This window comes from Rutilus rutilus (genome assembly GCF_951802725.1).
Source record: "Rutilus rutilus genome assembly, chromosome: 3".
NCBI lineage: Eukaryota > Metazoa > Chordata > Actinopteri > Cypriniformes > Leuciscidae > Rutilus > Rutilus rutilus.
Genome location: NC_140211.1, coordinates 3089912 through 3103096, shown reverse-complemented (window position 1 = coordinate 3103096; position 13185 = coordinate 3089912). Strand labels below are relative to the sequence as shown.

Here is a 13185-nt window from a genome sequence, read left to right as displayed (position 1 = left end):
AGTAACTTGCGATTGAGCGATAGGCTTAGTGACTCCGTGCGTCATCAAGTAGGGGCCCAATCAAGCTCAGGGGTCGCAGTGCGTCATCAATCCCCCGTTTTAGCCCTGCCCAAAAAATCCGGCTCACAGCAAGGGTGAAAAACTGTTTAACGGTCTAACTCCACAATTTAATACTTCACAGTTCTCAGTCTTTGTAACATGTTTTAGCAATACATTTCTAGCACTTATAATGTGTTTAGAATTTTTTTTAGAATTGCCTTTACAGGGACTTTAAATACAGTTACACGAGTAGTTACACGACCAAGTATGGTGACACAAAATAAAACGTGGCGCTTTTCTAAGCGGGTAAAAGGGTAACTGTAATGTATGGCGGAATAGCACTTGGGAGCACTTCGACTCGGCGCAGTAAAAAGTCACGTTGGTTCTAATGACAGAAGTGAGAGGGGGAGAGGATTTTTCAGGATTTTTCAGGATTTTTCGCCGAGTCGAAGTGCTCCCGAGTCCCAAGTGCTATTCCGCCATGCATTATAGTTATCCTTTTAACCCGCTTAGAAAAGCGCCACGTTTTATTTTGCGTCACCATACTTGGTCGTGTAACTACTTGTGTAACTGTATTTAAATAGGGAAAACGGAGGTGTTTGGTTGCTTCTAGCTTCATCTCTGTTTGATCCCTATTGAATGAACTGGGCTAAGCTAAGTGCTAGCAAAGTGTCGCCGCGCATCAGAGCGATTGAGTGCACGCACTGAGATGAGAGAGGTATGTATCAACTCGTCTTAGTTAAGGGAATAACATAGTTTAATATGAAAAAACGGTGGAGTGTTCCTTTAAAAGCCACAGTTCGCATGGCCTAAATGTAATTTAAAACGATTCAACAGTTAGTTCTGATCCTTGTTCGGCAGTATACGGTCAAACAGCACTGGGACTCTTTTTGCAGGTTACAACATTACATCAGGAGTGATTCAACTGATTCAGTCAAAAGTAGTTTCATTCAGGAATTTGGTGGAGTTTCATTGGTGGAGGAAAACAAAGAATTGTGTTTTATTTCAATATTAACTTCTTGTTTATAAGACTGTTGCATAGAAGCAATAATCACACTCGTAATCATATTGTTGGTCTAAATATTAACACTTTTGCTTGTGTGTTATAGCTTAGGATAATTACTGGGGTAATGATTCATGAGGGTCACTCATTTCAAGTGCAACATGTCTTTCTTAAATATTTTCTAATATAAAATTGTATTGTCAGTAATATCTTACCGTTCAATGTACTGCTTTATTTTGTCATAGGCATGGATGGTGCCGAGTCCCTGTATGGTAGAGGTGGTGAGAGAGATCCAGGGAGAACGGCTCACATTCTCCATCCTCTTCATCTGACGAATGCTCCTTTGGAAAACACTAGGGCAAAAGAACGGCATGAATCTGTGATTGTAATCTTTATATTCCACTTCTGATCAAAAACACATCTTATGACGTTCAGGTGCGATGTTCGTGTCTTACTATAGGATTGAGGCGAATATGAGTCCGAGAACCACCACGGCGATCAGGAGGAATGGGAATACTGCGCAGATGATGAGAACGGTGAAGGTCACGATCAGACAGAACTGCAGAAAGTTCTCCATGTTGTACGGCAAGACTGCGTCGACCTCATCTTGGTCTTTACTGAAGCGGTTCACCAGGCGGCCGGTTGGAGTCGTGTCGAAAAAACTCATTGGGCTGCCAAGGATCTGATGAAAAATAGGGTAGAGTGGGGGAAAACGCCCCCCTGGGGTAAAACGCCCCCCACCTGTTTTTCCCAAAATAACCACTAAAAGTAGTCAAGATACATTTTTACTGTTGCTATGCACTACTTTGATAACGGGGATATACAAATCTCTATGGAGAAGCTGACACCAGCGACACATTTGAAGAGAAGAGGATTACATGGTAAATGCTATAATTTTCAGATATTAGTAAATAAGTGTTTAAGAGAATATTGTTCTGCAGGATATCGCAGTGATGTATGATAGATGAATAGTGAAGTCTGTAGTTTGAGATCATATATTATTTATAAGGAATATAATTATATTTTAAAAATTAAACATTTTTTAAAAAAACTCATAGCTTGTGGGGTAAAACGCCCCCTACACTGAGGGGTAAAACGCCCCTTCTGGAATCACAAAATGAATCATGGTTAATCTAATATATCACTAATATATTTTTATTATTATTATTATTATTATTACTACTACTACTACTACTACTACTACTACTAATAATAATAATAATAATAATAATAATAATAATAATAAAATAAACATTAAAATAAACATAAAAAATACACCATGTACATATCTGAAAAAAGAATATATAAATATATATATATATATGTGTCAAATGATTAAAAAAGATTATTTAATCAATTTTTTTTCTGTAATTAATTATTATCGAGATTATTCATACCTAACATTGCAGTTTTTAATATTTTTTTATATTGTAATACTTTCACATTGAATCTCCAAAATAATGTAGAAAAAACAAAGATGGTTTATTTTAAATATTTGTTTTAATGGCATCTTTTTACAATGCACTATGAATGATTACTGATCAGTAGTGATACTGATGTCTACTAAATATATATATATATATATATATATATATATATATATATATATATATATATATATATATATATATATATATATATATATATATATATATATATATATATATATATATATATATAATTTTTTTTTTTTTTTTTTTTTTTTTTTTGACATTTGCGTGGGCCTTCGGGTCAAAAAGGTTGTGAATAATATGATCTAAAAGCAAAAATTCAGGGAGTGTAAATCTGCTAATCTTACCCGTTTGAACATTGTGTCGTGGAGTTCGGAAGAGGCACGCAGAGTGACTTTAGTGAAGGTGTAGCCCTTGGCAACACTCAGCAGGACCATGGCAACAATAATAATGCCATAAATCATTTGGTAGAATGACAGGTCTGGATTCTCTGAGATATCACTGCTGTTTGCTGTTAGATTAGGACTGGAATTGTTCTACAAGAACACAGAGAGAAAACAGTTTGAAAAGGGATGGTAAGGTCTTGATGTGTGTGTGTGTGTGTGTGTGTGTGTGTGTGTGTGTGTGTGTGTGTTTACCCCTGATCCCTGTTCTAACCAGTAACTGAGCCACCAATTGCTGAAAGCAGTCGATCCCACATGAAGAGTGAAGACAAGTATAACAACTGCCAGCAGTGTATACCCTACAGAGATAGAAGTAAAGAGAAAGACAGAATGTGAAACAGTGTTACAGCGTTTATAACATACAGACAGAGAGACCGAGATGGAGAGAGACAGCAAATAACAGAAACCTCCAGCAGCTTTGCAGTATTGGTGGTAAGTCCTCCACGTAACTGAACCTTCAAGGGACACTTCTTGTGTTACCAACTGATCCTCTTTCCCTGAATCAATCAATCAATCAATCAATCAATCAATCAATCACACACACTTATAAATCAGATTAAACTGAACACACTGAGTGAACATAATAGACTTATTCATAATAATATATTGTGAAGATGTTTATACATCTACCTCTTGTTTCTGTGGAGTCTTTGGGTAATTCATTTGTTACATGTTTCTCATCAGACATTTCAAAAGCTAGAAAGATAAAAGAAAGATAGATGTATGTTAGCAGATGTTTGTCTCACCAAAAGTGCACAGTTAAGAGGATGAATTGCTTATGAATGTGTGGTGATGCGATCAATTACGATAGTGATTAGGGGCGGATATGGTGCGTTCAGTGAGTATAAAAGGAGATGAGATTGACATCTCACTAAGCGCGTCTTTCTGGTTCCTGGGAAGTGACGTAATTTCTGGCGCACCGTGTTTATGTCCAGGAGTGTTTGGCTGAGGAGTATGTTAGACATGTCGAACAACTATTTGTCAATATGAGGCCACAATTTGCACGCCATCGAGTGCACTGGGCGGTTTGAGTTACCAGACGCAGTGGCACGGGGGCCAGGAGGTGTTGCAGCAGGCTTCGTGGGCGCTGTTAGGCTTTATGTGACCCATTGCTGGTCCTGTGAATTAGGATTGCCTGCAGCTGGTAGTCATTATTCGAGCTGGAGGCTTCAGAACGGAGTTGTATTCTCCTCTGCAAGCTGTCTTCGACCATTCCGCTGCCTTCTACTGGAACGACGCATTTACTGCCGATCTGTACTTTTACTCTAATTACTTGACGATCTCATTTCAGTGAACGAGGGTCTCCTTGACGACCGGAACGATAGCGCGTTCACAGCCTGTAGTGACGCATCTAAATTTTTGTCTTTTCCAGAATTGACATTAAGACTTGAGTAATTTACAGCGGCGAGAAGCTACTGGGTTGTGAATATTATGTCTCTTTGAATGTTAGGTGTTTGTGAATGTGCTCTTGAGTATTATATTGTATTGCAGTCTGAGAATACATTTTTATAGGACGGCGCTGGGCTGACAGAGTTAACTTGTATCAGCCAGTGAACGATTGCATCATTTTGACAAACTGATTCTTTCTGGTAGCACGTGACGAGTGTAATTGATAGACCATTACATGGAATGTGTTTGTGTGTTTGTTTGTATTATATTGTCTTCTCTTCCACTCAGAATTGGGGTTCCAGTCCAGATTAGCCCGAGTCCTCTGTGTGTGGTGGTGGTTCGGCTATCGATCTGCAGTGTTCACAGCGGGTGAATTTGGTGTTGTGTGAGAGCACGAGTAGTTGCTGTGTTTATTGGATAGGCAAGATGAACTCCCCAATTCTGAAGTGGTAATGTGTGTGTGTGTGTGTGTTTGTGTATCATGCTCCATGACTGATGCATTCTCCTTTCTATAATGTTTGTATATTCAAAAGATATCAGTTTGTATTTTATTGTTTGTATTGAAGAAAATCTGTGAACCGTGTATCCATTGTCTGATATATGACTCAGCCACTGCGAATCTGTGTGCTTTACAGTTATGTAACTGTGGGTCCCCGGTCCATTTCCGGGGTGGCGTAGTCGGTTTAGTGCCATAATTGGCATTGTAGTGAACACTTGAAACTCAGATTGCCACAAATGCATGATCATTACATTTAATATTTGGAAGATGTAGGGATTGCATATGTAAACTGTAATTCCTCCAAAGGCTATCAAGTTAGGTGAAAACAAATTTGGCTCACATCTGTAACACAAACATCCTTAATGATGTGCTTAAAATGTTCACGCTAAACGTAAAGGTGTTTATAGAACTTCTATGGAAGCCGTCATGCTTTGCTTTGATAAACCATTCTTTTATAATTCAATTATTATTAATTATGTTCAGCTATTTAATTATATTAAATAATTGTGATATAGCAAAAATGTATAAATAAATTACATATTTGCATAGTGAAGAATTTTGTGTTTTTTAATTTATTACCAAATAAAATAATGTCAGGAAAAGTCACTGCAGTTAATAATGAAAACATTATATTTTTATAAATCATTTAAATATATATATATATATATATATATATACAGTGCAATGCATAAGTGAATACACCCATGCTAAAGTTGACTAAAAAGAGGAATAAAAAATCATATTTTGGAAATTGAACTTAATCCCTTGATTTAAAAAATTAGGAAAAATCCAACCTGTAAGGACACCAATTTTCTTTGTGAATGAATAATGTATCGTAAATAAATAAATGTTCTTCCTTAAAATACATGGTGCATAAGTGAGTACACCCCTATGTTAAATTCCCATAGAGGCAGGCAGATTTTTATTTTTAAGTATTTTTAAGTATTTTTTTTTAGGATACTATGCATCCTGATAAAGTTCCCTTGGCCTTTGGAATTAAAATAGCCCCACATCATCACATAGCCTTCACCATATCTAGAGATTGGCATGGGGTACTTTCCATAAGATCATCTCTCAATGCAAATCAAACTAGCTTTTAGACTAACTGAAATAAAACCATGCCAATCTCTAGGTATGGTGAAGGCTATGTGATGATGTGGGGCTATTTTAATTCCAAAGGCCAAGGGAACTTTATCAGGATGCATAGTATCCTAAAAAAAAATAAAAAAAAAATACTTAAAAATAAAAATCTGCCTGCCTCTATGGGAATTTAACATAGGGGTGTACTCACTTATGCACCATGTATTTTAAGGAAGAACATTTATTTATTTACGATACATTATTCATTCACAAAGAAAATTGGTGTCCTTAAAGGTTGGATTTTTCCTAATTTTTTTAATTAAGGCATTAAGTTCAATTTCCAAAATATGATTTTTTATTCCTCTTTTTAGTCAACTTTAGCATGGGTGTATTCACTTATGCATTGCACTGTATATATATATATTTGAAAAATAATCATTTATTTAAAAGGACTGCTTGGAAAAGCTTACACTTGGTCAGCTCCTAAAGAGATCCAAAATGAGAACACCCTGAGATAACACATTCATCCACTAACCTGGGTTTTCTATGCCGTTGACTTTGGGCTCATCTGCATGGGTCTGTTTAGAGTCATTGTGTTCAGTGTGTGTGTTGGAATCAGCTTCTGTATTTTCCTATACGATCCAAAAGTGAAAAATAAGAGGAAATGTGTAGTTTAGTATTGGAAGCCAATACATGTCAACAGAGTAAATGAGTTGTAGTGTTTGAATGGCTCATGTCATGTGTAAAGTAATGGAGAGTGGTTACGTTGCTCTGGATGTTGTTAATGAGATGAGCGTAGTGGCCTTTAGCTTTCATCAGATCACTGTGAGTGCCTGCCTCCATTATCTCCCCATTATCCAACAACACCTCCTCATCACAAAACTCCAAATACTGCAAACACAACAGAGCGGAGCAGCTGAGGACACATACACATCTATAGCTGCCAACTTTTGAGTAAAATTTTTAAAAATTATATAAAACAATTTTGCATCACAATAAGTGTATTATGAATGTCAAACCATTTTAGTAACTAAACTGAATTTTATTAGGTTTAGTGACAACAATGTTACAATGTTTACATGGTACAATTTCTGGTAAGCTACGCTTTTTTTATTATTGCTTGACACAAATTTAACGATTTCCATTCAATTCGTGTGATTTGATTTAATATTGACTCATTTGGATAAATATTAGGTACGCAAGATAGGCGTAAAAAAAAAAAAAAAAAAAAAAAATCATATAAAAACCCTATCAGCTGGCAGTATTATTTAAGGTTACAAATAACTCAAATTAAATATAATGCGTTTTTTATTACAATAACAACTTTATTTAATGATACAAGTAAAAATATAATAAATATGTAATATAGTACACATATTTAACAAAATACTCTCTATAGCTCTTTTTTTTTTTTTCTAGCCAGCTAACGTGCTATAGCCTATATCATGGTCATTAATGGCTTTCCTGAGGTACATGTAATGTGACATAATTGTTCTCCAGCTGTTTTATTGCCCCTTTCCGCGGTTAAAAAACACTGATTGGTCGATATCATAGACTGTAAAAAAAGATGGACAACGCCCCTTTGCTCTCTTCCATTGGTGAGAAGTGAAGCTGCCAGTGACATCTCGGGACCAGACCTGCGCAGTAGCGATCTCGGGACCAGACCTGCGCAGTAGCAATCTCGGGACCAGACCTGCGCAGTAGTGATCTCGGGACCAGACCTGCGCAGTACACAGTAGTGATCTCGGGACCAGACCTGCGCAGTACACAGTAGTGATCTCGGGACCAGACCTGCGCAGTAGTGATCTCGGGACCAGACCCGCGCAGTAGCGATCTCGGGAACAGACCTGCGCAGTAGCTATCTCTGGACCAGACCTGCGCAATAGCTATCTCTGGACCAGACTTGCGCAGTAGCAATCTCTGGACCAGACCTGCGCAGTAGCGATATCGGGAACAGACCTGTGCAGTAGCTATCTCTGGACCAGACCTGCGCAGTAGCGATCTCGGGAACAGACCCGCGCAGCAGCGATCTCGGGAACAGACCCGCGCAGCAGCGATCTCGGGACCAGACCCGCGCAGTAGCCGATCTCGGGACCAGACCCGCGCAGCAGCGATCTCGGGACCAGACCCGCGCAGCAGCGATCTCGGGACCAGACCCGCGCAGCAGCGATCTCGGGACCAGACCCGCGCAGTAGCGATCTCGGGAACAGACCTGCGCAGTAGCGATCTCGGGAACAGACCTGCGCAGTAGCGATCTCAGGAACAGACCTGCGCAGTACACAGTAGTGATCTCGGGACCAGACCCGCGCAGTAGCGATCTCGGGACCAGACCCGCGCAGTAGCGATCTCGGGAACAGACCTGCGCAGTAGCGATCTCGGGACCAGACCTGCGCAGTAGCGATCTCGGGACCAGACCTGTGCAGTAGCGATCTCGGGACCAGACCAGTGCAGTAGCGATCTCGGGACCAGACCGGCGCAGTAGCGATCTCGGGACCAGACCTGCGCAGTAGCGTTCTCGGGACCAGACCAGTGCAGTAGCGATCTCGGGACCAGACCGGCGCAGTAGCGATCTCGGGACCAGACCAGGGACGCTTGGTCGATATTATGTATGAGGAATATACATTTTGGTAAGTTGTACTGTATCTTTCAACAGTGTTCATTCGTGTTTATTTACTATTAGCTAGAGATGATCGGTTCACATGCCGCTAGAGATCTGTCACGTCACATTTACAAACGCCATAACGGTATTTATTGTTTGAATGTCGTACAAAAATTGACAGAATCTGAGACAGAAATCCTGCAAAGCAAATGATTGACATTATGGATTATGTTGTGAGAGAGATTACCTGCAGCTGATGAGTGACCAGAATGACGGATTTGCCCTTCAGCTCTTTCTTGATGCATTCCTCAAAGATGTGCTTCCCAACGTGCGCATCGACAGCAGACAGAGGATCATCCAAAAGGAAAATGTCTCTGTTAGAATACACCGCCCTGGCTAAACTGACTCTCTGCTTCTGCCCACCTGAAAGATTAATACCTCGCTCTCCAATCTTGACACACACACACACACACACACACACACAAGCAATATTATTATCCCCATATGTTATATGTATTCCTTTCAACTGTACTCCTTAGTATTATAAACATTTAATGGTTAAAAAAAAAAAAAAAAAAAAAAAATAGTAGTATCTAATCAGAGTGTTGGTGAGTACGTGGAAACGGACCTCTGTCTGGTCCCCATATGGAAGTATTGCCAGATCAGGTTTCAGACAGCAGGCATGAATAACACGGTCATATCTAAAACACAGCAAACACATAACCACTTTTTTTTGGGATGCAGCAGTTCATCTCAGTACAAAGGATCAATGTTCAACAATTTGACAGATTATAAAGCAGCTCAGACTGTGACCAGAGCCAGAAATTTACCCCATTACAAGCAATTAAAAAACACACCATAAAGCGGTTCACTGTCTTCATGACTATAAAACAGGATCTGGCAGATTACATGTGTTTGAAAGGTGAGGGACAGCTTCATAGGAGCATAGTAGGACTGACACTGAGGTTAATTAAAACTTGCCATTTCAAGATGAATGGGTTAGTGGTGTCTAAAGAGTCCTTGCTCACTAAATTCACACTTACCATGGGGAAATAATGTCAAGTTGCATAGAAAACTACTCTTTTACACTCTAATATGACATTGATCTGCTTACTATTTATATAATATTTACATCTATCAGAGAGGCACATACAGTTGTTTGATGAATTTTTCGCGGGTCATTTCAGATTTTGCCACATTGACCAACAAAAAGCTTGACTTCTGTATGAAGCACAGCTCACACATTGCTAACATACTGTTGACAATAGACCATGGACCTTTTTTTAATGTGACCCCTGTAGCGTCTGGACCAATCAGACACACACAAATTATTCATTTATTTAAAGGCACACTATGTAGCTTTTCAACCTTCATAATATATTTCCAAGACCCTTGTGATGTTACATCGACTTACAATAGGTTGAATGACACGTCTGCCATAGCCTGATGGGGTCTGTATCGCTATTACTGGCACTATGTAACTTCGGGGTTCGGGTAGTAACCAGAGCACAAAAAGAACTACAAAATTCGACTGCTTTACGGCATACGTCACTTCCCCCACCACTTCCTCAAATTTGGACGTGAGAGGCCAACTAGCGTTTGTTTTCGGCTTTTGTGCGTATGTTTTTGTCATGGGGGCTGTTTACACCTGGCCACTTCATGCGTTTTCTCAGATCGGATAGCTATCCGATCGCGAAAAGACCAGGTGTAAATGCCCTCCGAAACGCATTCAAGACGGATTTGAATCCGATCGCTCAGACCACTTCAGGAGGAGATCTGGGCCGCATTCAAGACGAAACTGGACAAGTGTAAATGCATCTGGTTGTTGAAACCACATGTAAATTGTACTCCTCCCAAAAATGCAAAAAAAAAAAAAAACGTGTGAGAGTGTGTTATAGGCTATATGTTATAGCCAGATGTGACGACGCTACTGGATGAGAAGCTGAACATCTATTCATCAAGCCAACGTGCAAACTATCGCAAATCAAAGTGAAAGTAAGTCGCAGACGCTTAACACACAATCATCATCATTAAAAGTAAAGAAATGAAATGATCTTACCAGGGCTGTTGCCGCTCTCTCTTAATGCGGTCTTTGATTTTGAAATTTTAGCTGATGATCAATAAAAATGCAGCTCATATCTGTTGCTTTCGGTGACGTGCACTTCATTAAATCTGCATACAGCGCGGGAATTGAAGATCGGATTTAAATCCGTTTCGCAAAAACAGATTTATGTGACCAGGTGTAAATGGAATCGTTTTGATAAATCAGATAGCTATCCGATCTGAGAAAACACATGACGTGACCAGTAAATAAATCTCTTATTTGTAAACTTGTTTGCGTTCTATGTAGTAGCGCTTGCTTGTAGTATGTCATTTTTTTACGATGCTGTTCGAATCAATCAACAATACTTTTGATCAGCATTACCAAACGTGGACGTTTTCCACTAGAAACAAACATTGATGTATTATTTTAATTTAATACTGTGAAGCTGCTTTGATACAATCTGTATTGTGAAAAGCACTATATAAATAAACTTGACTTGACTTGACTGTTCATTCATCCATTGTTGATAATTAGACCAGTCCAATAATTTCCAAATATGTCTAGCTAGCTTTCGATAATCAGAGCTGTTAACAGACTTGCTAACAAACACTTGTTTCTCTTACGTGTTTATATTTACGACAGTGCAAGTATTCTACAGCGACTCTAGGGGTCGCTGTTTGACAAAAACACAATTTCTACATAGTGTGCCTTTAAAGGGATAGTTCACTTTGAAATTAATTTTTGGTATGTTTTAGCTGACCTCAAAGGCATCCAAGATGTAGGTGTCTTTTTTTCCGCAGTAGTTTAAATTTTGATATTTTTAGGTCAAACCGTTCTTGTCTGTCAGTCATATAATGCAGGTCGATGGTCACTGTCTCAAAACAGCATGCACAAAGTCCAAATTAAACAATTCCCCATCGTCCAAATTAAACAATTCCCCATCGTAAGTACACATTGATGGCTTAAGACACGAAACGAGCGGTTTGTGTGAGAAAACGAACAGTATTTATATAGTTTTTGTCCTCTTGTAAACACACACACCCAAATGATCAGAGGACGCGGGTGCTTCGGTCTGCGCAAGCGCCGGAAAGCGACGGAAAAGGTCAGAGGGCGCGGGCGCTTCGATCTGCGCAAGCGCCGGAAATTATCTCTCGCGCGTGTACGTATAAATACTGTTCGTTTTCTCACACAAACCGCTCGTTTCGTGTCTTAAGCCATCAATGTGTACTTACGATGGGGAATTGTTTAATTTGGACGATGGGGAATTGTTTAATTTGGACTTTGTGCATGCTGTTTTGAGACAGTGACCATAGACCTGCATTATATGACTGACAGACAAGAACGGTTTGACCTAAAAATATCAAAATTGAAACTACTCCGGAAAAAAAGACACCTACATCTTGGATGCCTTTGAGGTCAGCTAAAACATACCAAAAATTAATTTCAAAGTGAACTATCCCTTTAATGAATAATCCAGCAAACTCACTCTCCCAACAAAGGCCTGTGAAACTTCCCCCAAAACTAACATCACAAATGAAGCTAACACACTGGCAGGACGCGGTGTCTTGTTACAGGACACATTGAGACTGATAAGAGTTTTACAACCCAAAGGAATTTCCAGAGAACCGCGACTCTCACTTAATTATTGCTGAGGAAGGGAAATAAACCCTGTTAATCCTATATATTCTATATATGACCACTTGAGAAATGTGTAAACATGTATCTAATTTTCCCATCTCATGATTTTCCTTTTATGTGGTTTGGCTTTTGTATTCTTGTAAACTCTATTAGGTTAATATTTCAGACTTTGGATACTATGGTTAACCAAAATCATATGTGTGGCAGAAGCAAATGTATGGTCTCTATAAACTCCAATCTTCGTTTCCCATTTGTTAATTTACATTACATTTTGCTAACTTTGTGACGCAGGAGTATTATAAGCATCTTAAAGATTCTTGGGCTAAACCTCCAAACAAATTACATATTCAAATGCCCTGCTTGAACAATAGGTCGTAAAAATTTCCCCCCAAAGGGAAATCTTCTCATTGGCTCTGACACTCCTCCATAGGGTGTTACTTCTTCAGACTTTAAAAACCCAAGATCAGCTCTTAGCTCTCTCTAACTCTTTTCTGGAATCCTGACGTTAAGATGCTGAACTAGGAGTTTCTAAGGACCACCAAACTTGTGCCAGGCTGCGGCCTTGTCTTTCCATTCACCAAAGATCCTCTGACTACCACTGGTTCTCTCTCTCATCAAGACCACATTCAGCAAAGATCAACTGGAGCCTCAACAAATTGCATCAGGACAGTTTAATTCAAATGGACGAGACCAAGGATCAAAGTATCAAACCAAAGCAAGTATCAAACTTAGTCTCATTATTTGATACATTAAGTATCCTTACCCCTTTTAAGAAGGGCGTGTTGGAACTAAACTGATGGTTTGCTCAAGGCTGTCGATCTGCTGAATTTCAAACAATTCTATAACTTCTTGCTTTCCTATATTCTGCTTCAGCTCTCTTTCCCTTGGTAAACTGTATGCATGTATGTGTGTCTATGTTAGAGTAGTTTAAGTGTTTAGACTAGTTAATAAAATCTTGTTCATGTCACACGTAAAGTTGTCTGTGTCTCAAGCTCATAAC

At 39.1% G+C, this 13185-nt stretch overlaps 1 protein-coding gene across 1 annotated transcript in view; it reads right to left on the bottom strand.

The window, feature by feature from the left end:
• The window catches only part of LOC311288439 (ATP-binding cassette sub-family C member 12-like), a gene marked incomplete at both ends in the record, with an annotated part of 51017 nt that overhangs the window by 13859 nt on the left and 23973 nt on the right, over positions 1 to 13185 (bottom strand). Inside the window, 10 exons of the mRNA XM_084405857.1 lie at positions 1258 to 1395; positions 1498 to 1724; positions 2841 to 3029; positions 3132 to 3235; positions 3344 to 3433; positions 3567 to 3632; positions 6440 to 6536; positions 6670 to 6795; positions 8751 to 8954; positions 9132 to 9204. Coding sequence (XP_084261983.1) covers positions 1258 to 1395; positions 1498 to 1724; positions 2841 to 3029; positions 3132 to 3235; positions 3344 to 3433; positions 3567 to 3632; positions 6440 to 6536; positions 6670 to 6795; positions 8751 to 8954; positions 9132 to 9204 — 1314 coding nt within the window. The remainder of the gene's footprint in view (positions 1 to 1257; positions 1396 to 1497; positions 1725 to 2840; positions 3030 to 3131; positions 3236 to 3343; positions 3434 to 3566; positions 3633 to 6439; positions 6537 to 6669; positions 6796 to 8750; positions 8955 to 9131; positions 9205 to 13185) is intronic.